The sequence below is a fragment of the Vulpes vulpes genome, chromosome 3 (genome assembly GCF_048418805.1).
Source record: "Vulpes vulpes isolate BD-2025 chromosome 3, VulVul3, whole genome shotgun sequence".
Lineage (NCBI taxonomy): Eukaryota > Metazoa > Chordata > Mammalia > Carnivora > Canidae > Vulpes > Vulpes vulpes.
In genome coordinates this window covers 130,871,281-130,897,519 of record NC_132782.1, presented here as the reverse complement: position 1 = coordinate 130,897,519, position 26,239 = coordinate 130,871,281, and the positions used below count along the sequence as shown (strand labels likewise).

Below are 26,239 nucleotides of genomic sequence, written 5' to 3'. Positions count from 1 at the left end.
AAATGACTTCACTCCCACTGGAGACAACAGTTCTTTGATTCTTTGTATAAATAGAAACATAACCAAAAAACAAGATGATATTAACCCAACATTTATGGAGTAAAAGAGGGAGAGAAAGAGAGAGAGAGAGAGAGAGAGAAAGAGAAAAGAGAAGGGAGACTCTGGGTTCTGTTAGCAAAAAATGGGGGAATCTATAAGAAATCTCCTAAGAGGTAGGAGAATCATACATTTGACTGGGGAATGGTTTGGCTAGGTTAGGTTAGGTCATGGTAGAAAGTTAGGTAACTTATCCTTCAATTTAAATAAGATAGACAATATCAAGTATGGATGAGGATGTGGAGAAATTGGAACCCTCAAACATTGTCACATTTTGGAAAACAGTTTGGCAGCATCCTAAAAAGTTAAAAATCAATGTGCCATACAACACAGCAATTCCACTTCTAGGAGTCAAGTATCTAAAAAGACTTGTACAAAAATTTTCATAGCAGCATTACTCATAATAGTCAAAAATTGGAAATATTTCAAATGTGTATCAACCGGTGAAATGATAAGCAAAATATGGTACATTCATTCAATGAAGCAATACAAAAGGAAGAAAACATTGTGATGAGTGAAACAAGCCAGATCAAAATATTGTAGGAGTCCATTTATATAAAATGAGCAGAAGTGACAAATCTATAGAGACAGATACCTGGGGGTGGAAATGGAAACGGTGGTTGATTAGAAAAGAGCATAATGAATATTTTTGGGGTGGTAGAAATGTTTTAAAACTAGATTGTTGTGATAGTTGTACAACTCCAGTTTCTGCTTATTGTAGTCGTTAAGGGACCTAAAGTGACAGATGTTCTCTTTCAACACATGGTTCCATCATCACCACAGCAGGAGGGAAAGGAATGTGCTTCTGCCTCTTAAAGCTTTTCCTAGGAAATGATACACATCACTTCTCCTCCCATTTTATTGGTAAAAGGGAGTTACATGGCCAAGCCTAACTTCAAAGATGCAAGAGAGTACAATTTTACTATGCCTGGAAGCGAGGAGAACCAGAACAATCCTAATGACTATGGTATAAATAACAACAACAGTAAGGTTACAGTTTGACTGGAGTTACTTTGCTTTTGCTTCTGAGAAACTTAACATTAGGAGGAGGATCCTAGGCTCACTTCCTGCCACAGATATGCCTACGTAATACCCATATCTATGTAGAGTCCTAATCTATCACATGTTGCTTGGTTAACAGAAATTTCTACGCCCCCAGTTATGGTTGTTTATATTTTACAGTGACTCTCAGTGCCTTTGATACCCTGAGTACCTGGTTTCCCTAAATCAATGAACTTCTGAACCTGTGTGTTTATGTAGAAAAATGACAAGCTTTCTCTCTCTCTCTCTTTTTAATAGGCATCATTGTTTCTGTAATGTGTAAGGGATTAGAATACTTCTGTGTGGCTAAAGAGGCCAAAAGTTAGATCAGTAAATGGAAATCATAGGAAGGCAGATTATACATTTACAGATGGAGTTTTCTAATTACTAGCATTTATGAAATTGAAATGACTGTCTCTGAGCTACTGAACCACTCAAGATGTTGAAGTTGTGGCTTGATGACCTGTTGAGAGAAACACTGAGGAGAACTTAGACCAAATGTTCTCCAGAACTGATGTTATTAGGCATTTTTTTTTAAAGATTTTGTTTATTCATGAGAGACACAAAGAGAGAGAGGCGGAGACACAGGCAGAGAGAGAAGCAGGCTCCATGCAGGGGGCCGGATGTGGGACCCGATCCTGGGTCTCTAGGATCACGCCCTGGGCCTAAGGCGGCGCTAAACCACTGAGCCACCCAGGTGTCCCTATGACTAGGCTTTACTGCACAGCAAATATACCTCTTTGATAATATCTCTATCCATTTTTCGACTGCATCTGCTTTATTTAAGTCAAAGCTCTTCTCAACCAAAAGTGTTAAGGGCACGGAAGAGGAATTTATGAGCAACTATAATAGAATTGAGAAAGTGAAACTTGAAAGATAGCAGATAGAGGCTACCTTTAGTAAGACAGACTGAAATTTGATTAGGATTATTAGGAGAAGCAAAGGACTGGAAGGGTATGACTAAAATATTAAGAATATTGAATGGTGTGTATAGAATGAATATTTATTTTCCAGACCCTGAGATTATGGGCTGAGGGAATCCCATTTGAAATATGAGCAAAGCGAGTTTAGGACCAAGAAGTACTTTTTCAGAAAGAAAGAAAAGCATGTATTAATTTAACCGTGTATTAGTTATCCCTGTTATGTAATGAGACAAACATATAAAATGATTTAAAAAACATTTTGTCAATGTTATAAGCAAAGGTATCCCAGGTAATTACTAAGAGGAGTTGGGCAGCATCTACGCCTAAGTCGGAGACAAGCATGCACTTCCAGTTTGTCACTTGGGCTTCCGGTCGGCAGCAGAATATTGGCAGGCTAAGGGTCTGCCCCGGTATGAAAAAAGTTCTGTATTCCTAAAATAAATCACTTTGCACCCGATGATTCTCAGGTTTCATCACAATGAGGAATGACTGCAAAGCAGACACACAGAAAAACCTTTCATTGTTAAGGGGGAAAAATGTCCGAAAATCTTCTATGCAAGGAGCTCCTGATAAAGAATTTGGGACTGGACAATAATCGCCGAGCACAATTTAATTCTGACATCCAGGATCTGCTCGCTGAAGGCAATTCTAACAGCAGGCTGCAAGGTGAAGATAGAAGAAACGTGCTTTATCTAAGGTAACAGGAGGAAATCGGCAAGACAAGACGTAGTACAGAGCGCTGCCGCATTTCTCAGGATAAAAAAAAAAATGCACGGTGCAGACTGGACACGACGCTTTCCTTTATAAGACAGAGAAACAGCAGTAAGACAGCCGACCGCCAGAAGCGCAGCGACCACTATTGTGTTAGCGCCGGCGGCGGAAGGACCTGCCTGCACCGCTGCGTTAAAGAGTCCCTCTTTGTTCAGCCCCGGCCAGGGCCGCAGCGCGCCGTGTCCTTCCGCGCTCGCGGCGCAGTCCCCGCCCCCTCGCAGCCCTGGAGAGCTGCCATTCGGCACCGGAGTCGCTCCGCGCTCCCAGAATGCACCGGCAGTCCGCGGGAAACCAAAATGGCGAAGGGCTGTAGCGAAGTGGGCTGTGTTTGAGGCCGGTGTAAGAAGGCTCGCTCTACTCTCAACCCTCGTCCCCAGGACCTCGGTTTGTGCGTGTGCATGTGCGGGGTGCCCGGTGGGGCGGGTGCCCAGTAAGTGCTTGGACTCGCAGGGGAAGCGCCCGAGGGGACGTGATTGGTTGTTTTTTCCTGTATGAAGCGGTTGGCACCACTGAAGTGACCGAATGAGGTGAGAGACCTTGGCCTGGGAACCAGGCTCTTCCGGAGGAGGTGGGGGCGGGCGGGGGGGAAAGAGGGAAGAAAGGAAGCAAGTATAAAAGGGAAAGATGGAGGATCGAAGTGGGGGTGGGATCTCCAGTGTGTGTATGCGGGTCCCTTGCATTTATGTGTATGTTGAAAAGAATGGACAGAATGGAGTAGTCAGGTGTCGGAGAAAATAGGGAGCGAGCGAGGCATCAGGGAAGTCGGTTAGAGGACCAAGATAAAACGTTGAGACGGGGAAGCTGTGTTTGGAGGGGCAGGAAGGAACCTGGGGGCGGGAGACGGTTGGAGGGGCAGGATGAACCTGGTGATGAGGGGGTGGGGAGCCGAGAGGAGGAGCCGTTAGGAAATGCGGACTGAGGGAGACGTGGGGAGCTGAGTGGAGGGGCTGCCTGGGACCTTAGGGGGCGCGAAGGGAAGTAGCAGTTTGGAACCAGGGGGTGGTGGAATTGTATGGAATTGGAGTAAGGGGCTGGAGTAGAAGGGCAGGATGGAGTACCAGGATAAGTGAAACACTAAGTGGAGCCTGGAAGCAAACCCCGAAAGCTGTAAAGGGGACAAGTGGGAGGGAAAGTGTGAGAAGGGGGAGAGACACAATGAAATCTAACTCCTATTCCCTGCTCGGATGTAGATATGTATTATTCATTTTCACAACTGAGGTAATTACGGTTCAAGGGATTTTTAACTGATTTGCCAAGATTTCTTAACATATTTTGGTAGTGCCAGAACTCTTAACTCTGTGTGTGTGTGTGTTTTACAATCTGGTGTCTTTGGTTGCTAGAATTTTTTCTTTGGAAGCAACTAGAGGGAACAGATGGATTTATCGGGGTGATTTGACGAACAGAGAGGGTTCGTGAACAATGGGAGAAGGGATATGGAATGTTATTCTATGCTTGAAAACATTTCACTTTAAGCGTAGTTAGAACCATTTACAAATTCAAATATGCAGACCTACGTAGGCCTGTGGATAACGTAAGAAAGCACCACATGAGGTCAGTACAGAACTAGAAATATGTAAATAGTGCCTGAATTAATTGGACTCCAGATGCTCCGGTAGTAGTAACTTTCTCCCTCAGTATTGATTCCATGTGACCCCTCTGTATACCTTGCCTGCGCGCTGGTTTCATTTCCATGTTTTCATTCTCTCTTGAGAATTCCTTTTTGTTTTGTTTTGGGCAGTAGATTGCAAAGACTGAATTTGAGAGTATTTTACGAGGGTAAAGTAAAATACACTTGCATTAAGTGACCTTTTTCAAAGGTTTGTCAAGCTTTACGGGGAGCCATTTTGACTAACAGTTTTAGGTGCCCTGTAGTTTTGGCAAGGAAAGAGTTGATTTTAAATTTCTTAACATAGAGCATTCTATCATTGATATTTATAATGTTATTCACACTCTGGCCATTTGCAGTAAAGCTTGAGAGGGAATACAAGGTGAAATTCTGTTCTTGTTTTTTTAGGTTTCTAAATATAAAAATATATTCGAATGCACATTTTAAGTTTGCTCACCTTCAGTTTTTTTTTAAAGTGCTAAAAATATTCTGAAATATTTGAATTAAGAATGCACCTGTTTCCTGATGCTGCATATTCATGTTAATGGCATTAACAGAAATCTATGCTTAATCAGGATGAAATGCACACAGTTTTAGAACTAGAAGTGTAGAAGTCATCTGGTTAAACTTTTTTTCTAGTGAAACAAAATATATTTAATGATCTTTTTAATTATGCTGGTTGCCTCAAAGTTCAGTTTGGAAAGGGATTTTATTCTGTGTATTTTGGAATGGGTCATAAATTCTTTGATGTCATTGATTTATAAATATACCTTTCATTAGATCCTTAACTGAAAGTGTAATTTGCTTTATTCTTATTTCAGCATAATCTTTATATCTGACTTTAGGAAACTGGTGGTATACTAATAATTTTTAACAGATGGGGAAATTTGCCTCTGAAGAGTTGTCATGGTCAACATCTGTAGCTAGGTGGTTCTGAAAGTAAAATTTAACTACTGTTTTAGTTAGTCTAAACTTCCATGAATGATATTCTTTGGTTGATATTTTTATGTTTTGTTTCCCTTGTTTTTCAGGATTTGTTTATTACAGTAAAATACTGTGTAACAACCCTAAATTGGAGTGTATAGGTTTGTGGAGATTTTTTATTTACCTGTTTAGTGCTGTTCAATAGTACTTTTTCCACTGATGGCAGTGACCTGTTTATGCTCTATGCAGTTATGTTAGCCCATAGTCACATATGGATGTTGAACACTAGACATGTAACTGGTATGACTGAGAACTGAATTTATAATTTAATTTAATTCATTATAAAACTAAGCTTTAAATGGCCATATGTAGCTAGTGGCTGCTGTATTAGACAGCATAGTATTAGAGGGTATTGCATCCATATATTAGGAATTGTTGGATCTCATAACCATGGAAACCATCAGAACCCAAGGGAAGGGAACTATCTTGGAACTAAGGATTGAAATTCTCTGTACATTTTTAAGATGAAGTAGTCTTCATTTTTGCCTCACATCAAGTCTTCTGTTGTATCCCTGCCAAAAAATGAAAAGATAGCAAATTCTCTAACCTTTTTCTATTTTTTTTTTTAACATTTTGTTTACTTGAGAGGCGCACACGCACCTGTGAGCATGGGAGGGGATGTGACAGAGGGAGATGGAGAAGTGGACTCCCCACTGAGCGTGGAGCCCAACTCTGGGGTTCCCTACCAGGACCCTGATCATGACCTGAGCAGAAGTCAGAAGCTTAACCGAGCCACCCAGGCACCCCTTCTCTGATCTTTTAGTTATCTGATTCTGTTTCCTTTGTCAAACAACAACAAAAATGGATGTTGACAAAGTTAGTTTACTTTGTTATTTTTTAAAAAATGTTTATTTTTATATTAAAAATTTTTTTATTAAGGAAAATTTAGAAACATAAAGTGAACAGAATAGTATAATAAACTTTTTTTGTATTCATAGAGGTTTCATCTATATCTCTGCACTCTGCACTCCATTGTTTTTATGATTTTAAAAAGCTTTTTTAGGTAAAATTTACATATATTAACCATATACTTTTAAAATAATAGCTTTATTGAGATAATGCATATATCATATGTAAATAATTCACACGTATGTACCCTTTTAAGGTATAATTTACTGACTTTTTTAGTGTATTCACAGTTGTGCAACCATCACCATGATCTAATTTCAGAATATTTTTATCAGTGCAAAATGAATATCTGTAACCATTAGCAGTCACTTTCCATTTTTTTTTTTAAATTTTTAAAATTTTTTTATTTATTTATGATAGTCAGAGAGAGAGAGAGAGAGAGAGGCAGAGACACAGGCAGAGGGAGAAACAGGCTCCATGCACCGGGAGCCCGACGTGGGATTCGATCCTGGGTCTCCAGGATCGCGCCCTGGGTCAAAGGCAGGCGCCAAACCGCTGCGCCACCCAGGGATCCCTCACTTTCCATTATTCACCTTTTATATACAGCTTTTTAATATCTATCAATCTTGTGTAAACATAAGGAAAATATAATTGAAATACATTGTGTTAAAGTATTCCTACAATTTCCTATTAAGGCTTTGGAGTCACTAAAAAAAATAACAGCCTTATTGAAATATATCATATGCCATTAAAATTAACCCTTTAAGTTCTACAATTTAGTGGTTTCCCCCTACCCCATAGAACATGTAATCATCACCAACTGCCTAATTTTAGAAATTTTTTTACCCCCAAAAGAAATCCCATACCAGTTAGCATTCACTTCCCATTTCCTCCTCTCCCCTCCATCCCCTGGCAACCACTGATCTATTTTCTATGTTTTTATTTTGCCTATCCTGGACATTTCACATAAATGGAACCATATAATATATGGCCTATTGTGTCTGGCTTCTTCACTTAGCATAATGTTTTCAGGTACATCCATGTTGTAGCATGTATCATTCCTTTTTACAGCCAAAATGTGTTTCATTGTGTGGATATTTATATGATTTTGTTAATCCGTTCATCAGTTGATAGGCATTTGGATTGTTTCCACCTTTTGCTGTTACAGTTTTTATTTGCAGTGAATGTTCATTTACAGGGTTTGTGTGGACATGTATTTCCATTTCTCTTGGTTACATATCTAGGAGTGGAATTGCAAGGTCAGATGACACCTGTGTGTTTAAGGTTTTGAGAAATTGCTGAACTGTTTTGCAAAGAGCCTGCACCCTTTTAGTCTCACCAGCAGCTGTGAGGGTTCTAGTTTCTTTACATCTTTACCAATACTTGTCTGTCTTTTTGGTTATAAGCACTCTAGTGGGTGTGCAGTGGTATCTCATTGTGGCTTTGATTTGTATTACCCTGATGAGTAATGATATTGAGCATCTTTTCAAGCAGGTCCTTTGCCCATTTAAAAATTGTATTATTGTGTTTTCACTGTTGAGTTGTAAGCAGTCTTTATGTGGTGTGGATAGAAGTCCTTTATCAGCTTTGTGGTTTGCAATTATTTTCTCCTATTCTTTGGGTTGTTCTTTCACTTGATGTCCTTTGAAACACAAAGTCTTTAATTTTGATGAAATCTAATCCTTTTTCTTGTTTTACTTGTGCTTTTGATTTCATATCTAAGGAAATGTTGCCTAATGCCAGTACAGTTTTGACAAATGGATATACCTGTGAAACTTCAACCCTTATCATGGTATAGACTATTTTTCTCTTCCCAGAAAGCTCAAATTTAGTCTTTTTAGCCATTCTCTGCTGCAGCAATTGTTCTGATTTTTTCCACTTTAGATCAATTTTGTCTAGAATTTCATGTAAATAGAATCATTAAGTATGCATGTTAAAATTAAAAAAATTTTTTTTTGTTTCATAAAGCTAGAACTGCAGCCTTACCTTGAAAATTCCATCCTGCAAGGAATATTGTAGAAGTGGCTTAATAATCTTATATTGTGTTGTGACAGTCCTGACCACCAGTACTTTGTGATATAAAGTTTTTGTTTTTGTTTTGTGGCTTGTGAAGACATTTCTGATATTTTGAATGGATAAAGCTGAGTAAGGAATTAGTGAGTTTATACTTCCAAATATTGCCTAAGATTAGGGGAACAGGGCAATGTGAGGGATCCTTTTGACGTTGGAAATACTGGTAGCTTGACTGTATTGATGCTAATATTTTGGTTCTGATAGTCTATCATTCTTAAAGATGCTACCTTTTGGGAGAGCTGGTAAATGTTACATGGAATGTATTATTTTTCACAACTGCATGTAAATCTACAATTACCTCAAATGAAAAAATTCAGTTAAATAAAAATTAGGGAAAAAAGTGGCCTAAAGCAGGCATAGCAAGAGTGGGTTGAATTTGTTTGATTTCTGTCAGGTGATAAAAACAAACTAAATATGAGCTTTTGTTTTTCTCTACCCCTGCTAGTGAAGTTTATATTGTAGTAAAAACTCTAAACTTTTTTGGTTGTGGTTGGGAGTGGGAAAATGAGAAGGCTGTTGTCTAGTAGAGAGTACTGCATATATACTCAGAAGATTAGGATATGCTTTTAACTTGGAGCTCTGCAGTTGCTTTAGGTTTTGTGTTTTGTTTTGTTTTTAATCTACTAAATAATAATGTTACCTGCCTTATTATTCACAGGATTGCTCCAGGGTCAAGAAGGAAATAAAGGAGACAGCACTTTATAAACTCTAGGTGTAATGTATATTATTTATTTACAAAATCATTTTCCAGAAGAGTTGTTATATAGAACAAAGAATCGCCCAAGTATCATGAAGCCTATGAACAAAAAACACCCTGGGATGTTTTATAAATTGCTGAGCAGCCCAGGCACGTGGGTGGCACACTTGGTTAAGGATCTGACTCTTGGTTTCCACCCAAGGCATGATCTTTAGGGTTCTGGGATCAAGCCCTATGTCAGTCTTCATGCTCAGTGGGGGTTTGCTTGAGATTTTCTCTCCCTCTGTCCTTCCATTCACCCAAATAAAGAAATCTTTAAAAAATTTGCTGACTAGTCCATATAGTTCTAATTGACATTACATAAACACCAGAATCACTTGTAGAGCTTAAAGCCCCCTCAAAAAACAAAACCCTAACAAACAAAATCAGTTTCTTGGAACTCATATCCCAGAGATACCAAATTCCAGGTTTGGTGGGTGTATATTTTTCTATTTTAAAAATTTTCCCACTTGATTTTGTTTTGTAGCCAGGGTTGAGAAGTGGTAGATTCTGTTCTAGGGTCAAGATTAGAAATTTACCAGTTCTTACGAAAACATCACTAGGAGTTGTGCAAAGGAAATACTTGAGAAAGGAAAAATATTTTAGCACTGTTTTCATCACACTTATATTTAAGATATTTTAAATTGGTGGTTAATAAAGTAGTAGAACTTTGTAGTCTGGGAAACTTGTGGACTATTTTTTTTTAAATTTTTATTTATTTGTGATAGTCACACAGAGAGAGAGAGAGAGAGAGAGGCAGAGACACAGGCAGAGGGAGAAGCAGGCTCCATGCACTGGGAGCCCGACGTGGGATTCGATCCCGGGTCTCCAGGATCGCGCCCTGGGCCAAAGGCAGGCGCCAAACCGCTGTGCCACCCAGGGATCCCAAACTTGTGGACTATTAAAGGCTATATAAAATTGCACTTAGGTGTTGTGAGAGAAAATTCTCCATTCAACGAAGTGTTCAAGCAGAGGCTGCATGATCATCTTATTTAGGGATATTATAAAGATGGATTTTTTTTCACTTCCTTGGAAGTAAATGACTTTCCAGGTACTTTCTAAAACTGAAATAAGATTTAGGGCAGCCCGAGTGGCTCAGCAGTTTAGGGCCACCTTTGGTCCAGGGCATGATCCTGGAGACCTGGGATCGAGTCCCATGTTGGGTTCCTTGCATGGAGCCTGTTTCTCCCTCTGCTTGGGTCTCTGACTCAATCTCTCTGTGTCTCTATGAATGAATAAATAAAATCTTAAAAAAAAAGGTTTAGATTATAATGAAAACGATGGGCACTGTTTTTCCCTTAGATTAGTGACGAGAATAGTCATTGAGGATTGAATCCTTCTCAAAGTCAAGTTTGTCCTGAGTTTCCTTTTTTCTGTTTTTTTCTAGGTTTCAGTCTTTTCCACTTTTAACAGTTGTCTAAATCATCTCTTATATTTTTGTTTCTAAAAAACAAGCAGAAGAATATGATGTTATCTTAAGTTTTTAAGAGTTTTATTGCTGCTTGTTGGAGAGGAATAAACAAAAGTGGTTATTTGCATACATTAAAAAATATTTAGAACATTGTCACAGTATATCCTAGTTCAGTGATTCTCAAACTTTTTGGTCTCAGGACCCTTTTACACTCTTTAATTATTGAAGACCTCAAGAACTTTTATGTGGGTTATCTCCAATATTTACTGTGTTAAAAATGAAAACTGAGAAAATGTAAAAATGAGTACATATGTTCATATACCATTAGTTTTCAGAGTGAAATCATAACATATTACTTAGCCTCTGGAAAATCCCACTGTAAACTTGTGGGAGAATGAGAAGGGAGAAAGGCAGATAAATTTATTTTTAAGTAGGCTCCATGTCCAGCATGGAGCCTAACATGGGGCTTGAACTCATGACCCTGAGATCAAGACCTGAGCTAAGATCCAGTTAGATGCTTAACTGCCTGAAACATCCAGGTGCCCCTTAATATTATTATTATTATTTTAAAAATTATTTATTTATTTATGATAGTCACACAGAGAGAGAGAGAGGCAGAGACATAGGCAGAGGGAGAAGCAGGCTCCATGCACTGGGAGCCCGATGTGGGATTTGATCCCGGGTCTCCAGGATCGCGCCCTGGGCCAAACGCAGGCGCTAAACCGCTGCGCCACCCAGGGATCCCTTTTTAAAAAAATTTTTTTATTTACCCCTTAATATTATTTTAAAACTAGCTGTGACCTTGTAGACCCCCAGGGAACATACCTGAAGACCTGCTACTTTAGTCCTCTGTTTCTTTAGGCAGTTAGGGTTTCATATGTTACATGGTGTTTAGGTTAGCATTCCTAGCCTCTTCTTAAGCAGATTTTTTTGTCTCTTCATAGAAAAAATTTGAGACGCAGCCACCCAGGCACCCCAAGTTTGATTTTCTTGTAGGTAACTTGATTTTTGTCTTTGGAAATTTGTGATCTCCTATTGTCAGTTATGCAATTTTCTGTGAATTTAGGATTTTTAAAAATCAGTACTTTGAAAGTTCAGTTGTTTTGAAGATTCCTATTTCCCTTTGTTCCTGGGAAATTTTCTTTTGTTATTTAAAAAGTAACTTTCCTCACACCTGTTGGAATGGCTATTATAGACAAGAAATAGTAAGTGTTGGCAAGGATGTAGGGAAAAGGGAACGTTTGTATACTGCTGGTGAAACTGTAAATTGGTTCATTTACTATGAAAAACAGTATGGAGGTTCCCTAAAATATTAAAAATAGGGGGGCACCTGGGTGGCTCAGTGGTTGAGCATCTGCCTTTGGCTCAGGTCTTGATCCTGCGGTCTGCAATTGAGTTCCCCATTGGGCTTCCCGCAGGGAGCCTGCTTCTCCCCAACCTATGTCTTTGCCTCTCTTTGTGTCTCTCATGAATAAATAAATAAAATCTTAACAAAAAAAACTGAAAATAGGACTACCAAAGATTCAGCAATTCTACTTTTGGGTATTTAAAGAAAATGAAGACGCTAACTCAAAACACTATATGCATCCCCTTGTTCTTTGCAGCATTTTTTATAATAACCAACATATGGAAACAACTAGGCGTTCACTGATGAATAAGTGGATAAAGAAAATGTGGGATAAGCATGCAATGCAATATTATTTAGCCATATAAAAGAATTAAATCTTGCTATTTGCAATAACATAGATGGATGTTGAAGACATTTTTTTTTTTAAGATTTTATTTATTTATTCATGAGAGACACAGGGAGAGAGAGAGAGAGAGAGCCAGAGACATAGGCAGAGGGAGAAGCAGGTTCCATGCAGGGAGCCCCATGTGGGACTTGATCCCGGGACTCTAGGATCACGCCCTGGGCTGAAGGCAGGCGCTAAACCCGTGAGCCACCCAGGTGTCCCGGATGTTGAAGACATTATGCTACTGAGGTAAGTTAGGAAGACAAATACTGTATGATCTCACATGTGGAATCTAAAACAGCAACAACAAAAAACTGAGTTCATGAATACAGAGAACAGATTGGTGTTTGGGCAGGGAGGAGAGGGCAGTGGTGGTAAATGGGTGAAGGGATCAAAAGGTACTATGGAAGTTATGAAGTAAATAGGTTACAAAGATGTAAAGTAAAGTACATCATGGTGACTCTAGTTAATTATATCGAATTGCATATTTGAAAGTTGCTAAGAGTTGCTTTAAGTTCCCATCACAGTTTTGTAACCATGGTGATGCATATTAACAAGACATTGTAGTGATTATTTTGCAATATATACAAATATTGCAAAAGAAAAAAAAAAACAAAAACAAATATTGAATCATTCTGTTGTATACCTGAAGTTAATATAATATATATCAGTGAAAAAATATTAGGCAGCAAAAATAAGTAAAAAAGACGTTAAAGAAATTTAATTGCTAGGTACAGAAAGATGTTCCTGATATATTGTTGAAGTAAAAGGGCATGTTTCAGAGCAGTATGCAAAATCAAATTTTTGAGTGAAAATATACATAGGATCAAAAAAATAATTTTGCCTTCTGCATTATCTTTTGTTGAAGGCTTCTTTTATATTTTCTCTCTCCTTGATTACCTGCTCCTAGTACTCTGGGGACATTTTCTTTCCATTTTCTAAAGATTTATTTGAGAGAGAGAGAGAAAGAGAGAATAGAGGGAGGAGCAAAGGGAGAGGGAGAAGCAGCCTCCCTGCTGAGCAAGGAGCCAGGACTCTGGGCTGGATCCCAGGACCTTGAGATTATGACTTTGGTTGAAGGCAGACACTTAACCAAACCAACCGACTGAGCCACCCAGACACCCTGCCTGGGAACATTTTCATTGACTTATTCTTTTAGTTCAATTAAATATTTTTTCTTTCTTTTTTTTTTTTTAATTTTCAGGAGTTCATTGTTGGGCTCTGTACCTTTTTCACATTGTATTTTTAATTTATGGATTCAACAGATCCTTAACTCACTTTCTCTTCTCTTCTCTTTTTCTTTCTCTTTCTTTCTTTCCTTCCTTCCTTCCTTCCTTCCTTCCTTCCTTCCTTCCTTCCTTCCTTCCTTCCTTCCTTCCTCTTTCCTTTCCTTTCCTTTCCTTTCCTTTCCTTTCCTTTCCTTTCCTTTCCTTCCCTCCCTCCCTCCCTCCCTCCCTTCCTTCCTTCCTTCCTTCCTTCCTTCCTTCCTTCCTTCCTTCTTCCCTTCTTCCCTTCCCTTCCCTTCCCTTCCCTTCCCTTCCCTTCCCTTCCTGAGAGCTCACGTAGAGGTGGGAGGGGCAGGAGAGAAAATCTTAAGCAGCCTTCATGCCCAGCGCAAGCCTAACATGGGGCTTAATCTCACAACCCTGAGATCATAATCTGAGCCCAAATCAAGAATCAGATGCTTAATTGACTGACCCTCCTTGATCCTTGACTTTTTCTATGTATATCAATTAGACTTTATTTTTTAAGCTCTCTCCTGTTCTCTGGATTGTTTTCTTTGGAGTCACTTTTCTTAGAATTTGTCTTTTGTATTGTAGGTTTTCAATTTTTATTAAATCAGGAAACTATGTTTGGATACATGGCATGGCAGGTTTTAATTTATGATGAAATGTGGAGAGACGAAAGCTATTTCCCTTGGTGCTAGAATGGTTATGGCTTTACTTTGGGACAGCAGTGCTTATTCATCCTTCCTTATTAGTTCTTTTCATATACTTTTCTTGTAGGTTAAAGCATCATTTTTCTTCTTTTCTTTTCTCCCAGGACCAGCTGCTGGTCATACCAATGATGGTTTAGATGTATAGAAGGCAGCCAGTTCTTGAGATGCTCCTCAAGAATGATGGTATCTTAGGAACATGGGGAGATAAATAAGGCACTAAGGTGGCTTAGTTGATTGAGGGTTCTACTCTTGATTTTGGCTCAGGTCATGATATCTGGGTTCTGGGGTCTGGCTCTGCCCTTAGCAGGGAGTCTGCCTCTCTCCCTCTGTCCCTCCTCCTGCGACTTTCTCTCTTAATAAATAAATAATCTTTAAAAATTTTAAATTCTTCTTGAAGAAGAAATGAAGGGAAGGAGAATTAATGCTCTAGTGAGTTGCTTTTATTAATGGAGATTTTTAGAAGCTTTGGGCCAAGATAGAAAAAAAAGATTGAAACATACTTGTTTATAGGTTCCAAACATGACAGATAAAGCCCTTATGGTCTGTTTCTTGACAACCCCATGTACTTAACATGTAAAATTTTTATTTTATACCAATTGTAATACAGCTTTTTAATATCTATCAATCTTGTGTAAACATAAGGAAAATATAATTGAAATACATTGTGTTAAGGTATTCCTACAATTTCCTATTAAGTCTTTGGAGTCACTAAAAAAAAACCAGCCTTATTGAAATATATCATATGCCATTAAAATTAACCCTTTAAGTTCTACAATTTAGTGGTTTCCCCCTACCCCATAGAACATGTAATCATCACCAACTGCCTAATTTTAGAAATTTTTTTACCTCCAAAAGAAATCCCATACCAGTTAGCATTCACTTCCCATTTCCTCCTCCCCGCTCCATCCCCTGGCAACCACTGATCTATTTTCTATGTTTTTATTTTGCCTATCCTGGACATTTCACATAAATGGAACCATATAATATATGGCCTATTGTGTCTGGCTTCTTCACTTAGCATAATGTTTTCAGGTACATCCATGTTGTAGCATGTATCATTCCTTTTTACAGCCAAAATGTGTTTCATTGTGTGGATATTTATATGATTTTGTTAATCCGTTCATCAGTTGATAGGCATTTGGATTGTTTCCACCTTTTGCTGTTACAGTTTTTATTTGCAGTGAATGTTCATTTACAGGGTTTGTGTGGACATGTATTTCCATTTCTCTTGGTTACATATCTAGGAGTGGAATTGCAAGGTCAGATGAAACCTGTGTGTTTAAGGTTTTGAGAAACTGCTGAACTGTTTTGCAAAGAGCCTGCACCCTTTTAGTCTCACCAGCAGCTGTGAGGGTTCTAGTTTCTTTACATCTTTACCAATACTTGTCTGTCTTTTTGGTTATAAGCACTCTAGTGGGTGTGCAGTGGTATCTCATTGTGGCTTTGATTCGTATTATCTTGATGAGTAATGATGTTGAGCATCTTTTCTATGTAGTTATTAGCTTTTTGTATACCTTCTTTGGAGAACTGTCTATTCGGGTCCTTTGCCCATGTAAAAAATTAAATTATTTATGTGGTATGGTTAGAAGTTCTTTATCAGCTTTGTGGGTTGCAATTATTTTCTCCTATTCTTTGGGTTGTTCTTTGACTTGATGATGTTCTTTGAAACACAAAGTCTTTAATTTTGATGAAGTCTAATTATCCTTTTTCTTGTTTTGCATGTGCTTTTGATGTCCTATCAAAGAATGTTGCCTGACACAGGGTGACACAAATTCTGTTTTTTTTTTTTTTCTAAGAATTATGTAATTTTACCTCTTAGGGTTAGTCTATAATCCATTTTGAGTTAATTTTTGCATGTGATGAGGTAGGTGTCCAGCTTCATCTTTTTTAAAGATGTGAATACCAATTTCCTTGAACCATTTGTTAAAAAACTTCTTCCCTGTTGATTTGTTTTGACATTCTTTTCAAAGATCCGTTGAACGTGAATGTAAGGATTTGTTTCCAGATTATCAATATTCTTTTTTCTTCCTTTCCTTTCCTTTCCTTTCCTTTCCTTTCCTTTCCTTTCCTTTCCTTTCCTTTCCCTTTCCCTTTCCCTTTCCCTTTCCCTTTCCCTTTCCCTTTCCCTTTCCCTTTCCCTTTCCTTTTTCCTTTTTCCTTTTTCCTTTTTCCTTTCCTTTTTAAAGATTTTATTTATTTATTCATGGGACACACAGAGAGAGGCAGAGACATAGCAGAGGGAGAAGCAGGCTCCTTGTGAGGAGCCTGATGTGGGACTTGATTCCAGGACCCTGGGGTCATGACCTGAGCCAAAGGCAGACGCTCAACCACTGAGTCACCCAAGTGCTCTCAATTTTATTTCACTTTTGTGTCCTTATGCCTGTATCATAATGTCTCTATTATTATTACTTTGTGTTAACTTTTGAAATGGGGACGTGTGAGTCTTTTGGTTTTCTTCTTTTTAATGTTCAATGGATATTCTGGATTTCTTGTTCTTATTTTTTTTTTTTAAAGATTTTATTTATTCATGAGAGACACAGAGAGGCAGAGACATAGGCAGAGGGAGAAGCAGGCTCCCCGCCGGGAGCCCCATGCAGGACTTGATCCCAGGACCTGGGGATCATGCCCTGTGCCAAAGGCAGATGCCCACTGAGCTACCTAGGTATCCCAATTTCTTGTTCTTCTATATGAATTTTAGGAGCAGTCTGTCAGTTTTTGCAAAAAAGATGCAGCTGGAATTTTGATACTGTAATGAATCTGTAGCTCCATTTAGGAAATATTGTGCTCTTAACAATGTTAACATCCTAACAAAACAAACAAACAAAAAAAACAAATGTTAACATCCAGAAACATGGGATGTCTTCTTTCTAGTTATGTAAGTTTTACTTAATTACCTTCTCTTTGTTATGCAGTTTTCATTGCACAAGCCTTATATTTTGTTGTTAAATTTATTCCTAAGTATTTTGTTTTTATTTGGTGCTATTGCAAATGGAATTTTTTCCTTAATTTCATTTTCAGATTATTCACTGGTAGCACATAGGAATGCTTTTGATTGTTATATATTAACCTTGTATTCTGCAACTTTGCTGATCTGGTTTATTCTAGTAGGGTTTTGTATGTGTGTGGATTCTGAATCACTTTTCAGTTCTGTAGTATAGTTTACTCAGTGTCAATTTTGTGTATTAGTATTGAGTATTAGGGACAGTATTACTTAAGCTAATCTATATGAGTATTAAAGTAATTATAAAAATTGGTGCTGGGCTCTATTGCAGATTTATAGTTAAGGATAGTATGTCTGTTCTTGATTCTCACTTTGAGAAACCAGCTGAACATGTCTCATTTACTGTGTACTCCACCTTCTCTCACAACCATTTGGTTTCTTTAGGATAAAAGATGCCTCAGCATTTTCTTTAATATTTCCTCCCCATTGGCTATGAACACCAATTCTCTATGTTTTGATTCTGGTGCTGTTAGTGTATTTATTATATGCATTGGTAATGAGTACTTTGTTCATGCTGTCTGGCTATATGCTGATTATATCACCACTTACAACACAGATCTACATTTCGTAGAGTTAAAATGTGAAAAATTGTCCTTTGGTTAATGACTTGTCTAGGCAGTAGGACCAACCAGTTGGAGCTGTTTAGGCAAGAGAGTAATTAAAACAGGTTTTCCATACTGCAAATTGAAAGTGCATTAATTAAAGGATGGATCTGTAGCAGGAAGATCAGTTAGAGAAGTATATGGTAATAGTGCAGGTGAGAACTGGTAATGACCTGAAATAAGGTAGTGGTTTTAGGAGATGTTTGAGAGATGAACTTTAAGGAATAATTAGGACTTGCTGAATATTTGGAGGGTTAGGAAAGAGGGAAGAATCAAATAACACTTCTAGATTAAGAACTGGTAAGACAGTAATGGCATTAACTGGAGAAAGGGGAAGAAATTGAAGAAAATCTCATTTCTGTTAAATTAAAGGTGCTAGGAGAATCCAGGTTGAGATGTCTAGGGCAATTGGCAGTAGTGGTCTAAAGCTTGTGAGACAGGATGAGACTGGAGATTTAGAAATTGGCAACAGATAACAATTAAGTGAAGCATTAGGAGAACATGCAGAACATGTAGGACAAAAGAAAGGAGCCCTAGACCACTGCAGCATTTTAAAGGGTTGGCAGGGGAGGAAAAATCAGTACAGAAACATCAGAAAGGTATGAGAAGAATCACTTACTACAGGTGATAGGTATCTCAGAAACAAAGGAAGTGAATTTCAAGAAAAAGGTCATGACCATCAGTTATTACACACAGATTGGGTATGGTGAGAACTGAAACAAGGACATTGTCTATCTAGTATTTGGTTATTTGGAGGTCTTTGATGCAATTGTTAACAGTAATCAGGACAGTCAATTTGTAATGGAGTAAGTGGATTGTACTTTTTAAAGTTTATTGGTGAAAGTGAGAAAAATGAAATCATCTGTAAGGACTATTGTTTTTCTTTTTAATTTCATTTTGGTTATGGCAGATTTGCATCAAGGAAAATTAAGATTTAAAATAAAGGAAAGAAGTTAATTTATCAATTAACTTTATCAAGTGAGATTATTCTCTAACTGGAGAGAGAAAAGCCATGTCCACTTTACAGAAGTGAATTAGGTACATGCTTTTTTGGATAGATTTCGGGGAAGGAAGGGTAAGGAGAAGGTGAGGAATTTCATGTTTGTGGCTTCTGTTTTCTCTGAAATAAGACCCTGCCTTGCTAGTGAAGAAATTGAATGCTCCAACAGACCTTTCATCAAGTTCCTCTTTCTAAGGATTTGTACATAACAAAAATTATTTTTTTAAAAGAACTTTTTGTTGCGTAGTAATAACTTTGCATATATATCTAGCTAACGCTCCTAAGGTTTTTGAAAAATATGTATCTGCTTTCTCTTGATTTCACGTTCCCAGAGGCCAAGAGACTAGATCTTTTTTTTTTTTTTTTAAGATTTTATTTATTCATGAGAGACAGAGAGAGAGAGAGAGAGAAACAGGCCCCACATGGGGAGCCCAATGTGGGACTCGATCCCGGGACTCGAGGATCATGCCCTGGGCCGAAGGCAGATGCTAAACCGCTGAGCCACCCAGGGATCCCAAGAAACTAGATCTTAATCATTTTGAACTTTTAGCTCTTTCAAGAGTGGCTGGCATATTTACCACCACATTGTCCTAGGAGAGTTGTTTTGTTTTGTTTGAGAATTAGTTTTCTAATACTAGGATGCTCTAAACATACAGGAGCAAAACAAATCAATTTTCATTGAGAAGAGAGTGTCATATCCTCCTGTCTTCAATATTAATCTTTTGTGAGCGCTTGAACTCCTCTGAGGACTTTGTGATAGTACTTTGTAAATTCTCCGTTAGGTAGATAGCATTTTATGCATCTTAACTCTGGTTAAGAGCTTACCTACTGGAAAACGTCAACAAAACTAAAGGGCGACCTTCTGAATGGGATAAGATATTTGCAAGTGATATTATCTGTTAAAGGGCTAGTATCCAAAACCTATGAAGATCTTATCAAACTCAATACCCCAAAAAACAAAATAATCCAGTTAAACAAAGGGCAGAAGACATGAGTAGACTTTTTTCCAAAGAAGGCATACAGATGGCTAACAGACACATGAAACGATGATCAAGATTATTTTTCATCAGGGAAATAAAAAATCAAACAATGGGATACCACCTCATACCTATCCTAAGGACTAAAATAAACAGTCTAGGAAACAACAGATATTGGTGAGGATGCAGAGAAAGAGGAATCCTCCTACTCTGTTGGTGGGAATGCAAACTGGTGCAGCACTCTGGAAAACAGTATGGAGGTTCCTCAAAATGGTAGAAATAGAACTATCTGAAGATCCAGCAATTGCATTACTAGGTATTTACCCAAAGGATACAAACACATTAATTTGAAGGGATACATGCACCCTGATGTTTATAGAAGCATCAACAATAGCTAAATTATGGCAAAAACCCAAATGTCCATCAACTGATGAATGGATAAAGAAGAGGTGATATATATAAACAATGGAACGTTAGCCGTAAAAAAGAATGAAATCTTACCATTTGCAACGCCACAGGTGGACTTAGAATGTGTTATGCTAAGCAGAATAAGTTGGTCATAGAAAGACAAATACCACATGATTCCTCTCACATGTGGAATTTAGGAAACAAAACAGATGAACATAGGAGAAAAAAATGAGAGAGTTAAACCATAAAGCAGACTCTTAGCTGTAGAGAACAAACTGAGGGTTGCTGGAGGGGAGGTTGGTGCGGGGGATGGGTTAAATGGGTGATGGGTATTAAGGAGGGAACTTGCTGTAATGAACACTGGGTGTTCTATGTAAATGATGAATCACTAAATTCTAGAAACTAACATTACACTATTATGTTAACTAGAATTCAAATAAAAGCTTGAAATAAAAGAAAGAACGCTTTATCTGTTGCTGAAAATATATTTATACTAAATTTCAAAACATTCTCATAGTTTTGGTTTCTAACATCTCTTAATCATAAGTTAACATAAATATCTATTGGTTGCCTCTCTTGAAGAAAATAGTTGATAGTATGTGCTGTGGAGAATTTGTTTTCTTATTTGTTCAACAAATGTTATTGAGGACTCCTATATGTGACATTGTCTTAGGTGGTTGAAATGCATTGGTGAAAAAAGCTATTTATACTGCCCTTGTGGAGTATGCAGTATTTTGAAGGAGTCACACACCCACATACAAAACAAGTAAACACAGCATCATCAATATAGTGTTTCTACTAAAACTGTTTAACCTCATTTCAGTCATGAGGAAACAATAAGACAAATCCAGAATATGTAGCATGTTAGCATTCAGCATAGAAGTTAGAAGATGGCTTCAAAAAATATCCTGTTAAAACAAGGATATAGTTGAGATTAAGGAAAGGAAAGAAACATGACAAATACAATGTGTGAATTCTGCTGGATCCTAGATTTTGAAAAAGCTTTAAAGAACATTTTCATGTCAAAAAAGGAATTTGGATTGTACATTAGGCAGTAATATTAATGTTAGATTTGCTGGCTATGATCATAGTCTTGTGGCTGTATGGGACAAAGTTCATTCTGGGAGGAGGTACATCTTTTTTCTTTTTTTTTTTTTAAGGTTTTAATTATTTATTCATTAGAGAACACAAAGAGGCAGAGGCATAGGCAGAAGGAGAAGCAGGTTCCCTGTGGGGAGCCCAGTGTGGGACTCCATCCCAGGATTCTGGGATCACGACCTGAGCCAAAGGCAGATGCTTGACCAGTGAGCCACTCAGGTGCCGGGGGGGGGGGGGGGGGGGGGGGGGGTGTGCATCCTAATATTTACAGGTAAAGTGTCATGATGTCTGAAACTTTCAAATGATCAGCAAAAAAGGTGTGTGTGTATGGGGGTGAGAGAGAGAATTGTGAAATATTAATGGGTGAATCTAGGTGAAGAGTATATTGATGGTTATTATTTTCTTCTGATTATATTTGACAGTTTTCAAAATAAAGAATGGAGAAAAATGTAGTTACGGGTTATAATAAGCGCTTTAAAGAACAAGAGTTCTCTGAGAGAATACTGTAGAGTGCAACTACTTTATAGAGTTACTTAGAAGAATCAGTCGTATGCAAAGAAAGCTGGAGTGGAGAGGGCAGTTTTGATATTAGGTACAATATGTATGGATATCTTGGGTGGGAAAGATCTTGGTTTGTAAAGAATTGAAAAAGGAGCCCTGTATGGCTAGATCTTAAGATGCAAAGATGTAGTAACTCCTCCTACAGGAGGAAAAAACTAACCTGTATTTCTAACCTTTTCAGCCTAGTAAATATCTTTAAAATTTATTTTTAATTGTCTTTAATTCCAGTATAGTTAACATACAGTACTATATTAGTTTCACATGTACAATACAGTGAGTCAGAAATTTCATGTGTCACCCAGTGCTCATCATGACAAGTGTGCTCTTTAATCCCCATCACCTATTTAATAATCCATCCCTCCTACCCTTCTCTCTCTTAATAATCAGTTTGTTCTCCTTAGTTAAGACTCTTGGTTTGTCTCTCTTTCTCTCCCTTTTTCTCCCTCCTGGTCGTTAGTTTCTTTAATTCTGCATAGGAGTGAAATCGTATGGTATTTATCTTTCTCTGACTTATTTTGCTTAAAATTTTACTCTTTAGCCCCATCCATGTCCAGCCTAGTAAATATTTTAATATTTTAGTTTTGTTTGAACTATTTATAAAGTCCTTTTGTATTTATCTACACAAGACTCTTAAATGCAGAGCTTTGAAAAAGGAAACTAGAGACAGATGTCCTTGAGTTGTGTCAAAATCAGGGGCAGCCAGCTATTCCTATCCTAGGAAACGTAATCAAGTTGAATCATCTCTAGAAATGCCTTTCATTACTGGTAGGCTTAAATTAGGCCAGTAAAAGCCTTGTAGCTAAATAAACTATGGTCTAGAGGCTCGATAGTGGCATTTTACCACTTGTTAAGTCTGCAAATATTTTTGACCGTACCACTTATTTTATGACCAGTTCATAATTGGGATACCAGATGACAAATACTGAGACTAACTTTGTCTACAAGACAATGTGGCCTGCTAGAGTTTACCATATATTAAGAGTCAAGAGCTTGGGGATGTAATCCAGTATTACCTGACATTTTTAGAACTTCAAGAGAGTGATTTAGGTATAAATTTCTAAAATATTGTTTGATTTGGTTTTTAATATGTATGTTACACAGATTAATCTTTATCATCAGTGTATGCAAGTAAGAGAGTAGGTTTCTTAGATTATGAATGTTATTTTTCCTTTAGTTTTAACAGTTTCTTCATTTTTGTAAGCAACAACTAGTATTAATGTTTAGATATTTTCCACCCCCAAACCTCCTTGATTTCCTTGAGGAGCCACAGTTTTAGAAAAGTAACCTAAACTCAGCCTGTTTGTTTGTCTTTGCTTCTAAACCCAATGTGGTCTGGCATTTGAACTCTGTGGTCTTAGGTGACTTTGGAATTGTTAACTTCAATAAACAGTTTTTATTATTCATTTTATTTAACCTATTAGGTACATACTACTACTACTACTGGTTTTCCTTGTTTTTTTTGTTTGTTTGTTTGTTTGTTTTTTGTTTTTTTAGGATATTTTTTTTTCTAGGTTATCTTTCTATTTTTGTTTTGACTTCTTTCCTCAGAGTTGTTTTGTTTTTTTGTTTTTTGCCTATCATGCCAATAAGTGTTTTCTAAAGATTCTCTGATTTGATTTTCATGAACGATTGACTGTCTTTGGCAGAATGGAAATAGTGTACTGACATAGGGTTGCCAGCTTTTTATTTTGGAAAAGTAAGAATGTTTAGAAATTGCCACTTACTACCTTCACTCACTAAAGAAAAGGTACTAAGAATTTAAGAAGGATGTGCTCTCAAAATACAGAATGGCTTAAGGTGATTAATTTTAACTTAATTAAAAATATATTGTCCTTGCTTTTCTTACTTTGCTATAGATTGGTACTGGTCTATGGAATTGATTACATTTGAGAACCACTGCCTTAAAACTGTAGTTTTTTTGAGCTGATACATCGTGAGGGAGTGGGAGTCCTTGTGATATAATGTTAGCAAAAAACTGTAATGTGTGTCTTAACATATCAAAGCTTCCAAGGTAGTTCTGTGAAAAAGCCCCCGAGTTTACCTGGTATTAGAGCCCCTTTCCACGTAGTATTTTTTTTAAATTAAAATACTACTTTGGAATGCCTTGGTGGCTCAGTGGTTGAGCATCTGCCTTTGGCTCAGGACAGGATCTCGGAGTCCTGAGATCAAGTCCCGCATCAGGCTCCCTGCAGAGAGCCTACTTTTCTCTCTGTTTAGGTCTATGCCTCTCTCTCTCTGTGTCTCATGAATAAATAAAGTCTTAAAAAAAATTACTTTCTGAGAGTGTGAAACATCAAGCTCTAGTTATAAAATTCTAAAAATATGTGAGCTTTTGATATGTTCTCTCTACCTTTCTTGGAGGCAACTGCTTTTTAACTCTTAAGCTATTTCTTTATATTCCTGAGTAAAACATTGCTTTGTTTGATTCATCAATTTTGGGCTTTTTTTTCAATAACGTTAGATGAGGAATTTCTATCATAGTCTTTTCTATTCTTTCAATACACTTATACAAAAAATTTCCTTTGTATGATTATATAAACATTGAGTATGAGCCACATGGAATATTGACATGGCAAAGTAATGCTCATAGTTAAATGAGTTATTACATGAGTTATTACATGCAGTTAAACGAGTTATTCTTAGAACTGTGCTAAACATTTGTTAGCTGTTTTTAGCTATTTTTTCTGGGATTACATTTCTTTCTTACACAATCGGATTTAAAGTTTTCCTCATTGAAAAAATACAGTGTGTTTATTTTTTTTTGAACATTGAGATCTTCACACGTCTTTCCACTGTTCTGTAAAATGTCTTGCATTTACTTGCAGTTTGCATTTGTCTAGCAGTTACTTTTCTATACTGCCCATCTGTCCTGTAATTTATCAGTTACATATGTTTTTTTTAGAGATACTTTCCTGGAGCTCTTCTGGAGTTCTTCTCTAATCTGGACTTGCTTTCTAGATTTAACTGTACAGATTTAGTCTTGGGGCTCAAGCTTCACAGTCACCCTGGGAATTCCCTTTGTATCTCCCCTGTGTTGATTCCTTTGCAACCCATGTCTGTCTTTTATTTGTTTATTGCCTCTCTTTGGTATTGTCTATTAAGGCCCAAAAAAGGGTGTTTGGGTGATAAATCTTTATAGACTTGTGATTCCACAAATTTGTATATTATAGTATGTTCACCACAAGTGTAGCTCCAGCTCCTGTCTGTCTCCATATATTGCTGTTACAGTATCATTGACTGTAGGCTTTATGCTGTGCATTTTATTCCCATGAATTATTTATTTAATAACTGTAAGCTTGTGTCTCCCACTGCCCTTTTACCCATTTTGCCCAACTCTCACCCTTCCCCTCTGGCAGCTATCAGTTTTTTCTGTGTATTAATTAATAGATCTGATTCTTTTTTTTTTTCTTTTGGGGGTGGTGGGGCAGAGGGGAAAGAAGGAGAGGGAGAAAATCTCCAGTAGACTGTGCTGAGTGTGGATCCAGATGTGGGGCTTGCTCTCAGGGCCCTGGGATCATGAACGGAGCCAAAACCAAGAGTCGGAAGCTTAATCGACTGAGCCACCCAGGTACTCCAGTGGAGAGAGAATCCTAAGCAGGTTCCATGCCCAGTGTGGTGCAGGAGGTGGTACCCAGTCTCTCAACCCTGAGATCATGACCTGAGCCAAAATCAAGAGTTAGATTCTTAACTGAGTCCCCCACAGGTGCCCAAGTCTGATTGTTCCCTCCCTCCCCATTTTTGAGTGAAATCATATGATATTTGTCTTTCTCTGTTTAACTTCATTTAGTACAACACCCTTTGGGTCCATCCATGTTGTCTCAGATGGCACAAATCTCAACCTTTTAATGGCTGTATAATATTCTATTGTGTATATACACCACATTTTTATTGATTCATCTATTGATAGACACTTGGGTTGCTTCCATATCTTGCCTCTGTAAATAGTGCTGCAATAAACATAGGGACACATATATCTTTGAATTAGTGTTTTCATTTTCTTTGGATAGATACTCAATAATGAAATTACTAGATCATATGGTATTTCTATTTTTAATATTTTTAGGAAACTGTATTCTATCTTCCACAGTGGCTATACCAATTTATGTTCCTACCAACACACCACAAGGCCTCCTTTTCTTTCTTTTTTTAAATGTATCTTTCTTACGTCTTCTTTTTTTTAGTTTGTTTGTTCATTCATTCATTCATTCATTCATTCATGAGAGACACAGAGAAAGAGAGGCAGAGACACAGGCAGAGGGAGAAGCAGGCTCCATACAGGGAGCCCGACGTGGGACTCAATCCCGGGACTCCAGGATCATGACCTGGGCCGAAGGCAGACACTAAACCGCTGAGCCACCCAGGGATCCCCGAGGCCTCCTTTTCTCCACATTCTTCCCAACACTTATTATTTCTTGTTGTTGGTTTTTTGT

The 26,239-nt window shown here is 37.7% G+C and overlaps 1 protein-coding gene across 3 annotated transcripts in view; it reads left to right on the top strand.

Annotated features, from left to right (window-relative positions):
• Positions 1 to 3,042: 3,042 nt before the first annotated feature.
• The window catches only part of MTF2 (metal response element binding transcription factor 2), a 63,311-nt gene continuing 40,114 nt past the window's right edge, over positions 3,043 to 26,239 (top strand). The window contains exon 1 of one of the 3 annotated variants that reach the window (XM_025996509.2): positions 3,043 to 3,358. In XM_025996509.2, coding sequence (XP_025852294.2) covers positions 3,354 to 3,358 — 5 coding nt within the window. In that variant the 5' untranslated portion in view covers positions 3,043 to 3,353. The remainder of the gene's footprint in view (positions 3,359 to 26,239) is intronic. The other 2 variants (XM_025996510.2, XM_025996511.2) reach the window with 2 other exon arrangements.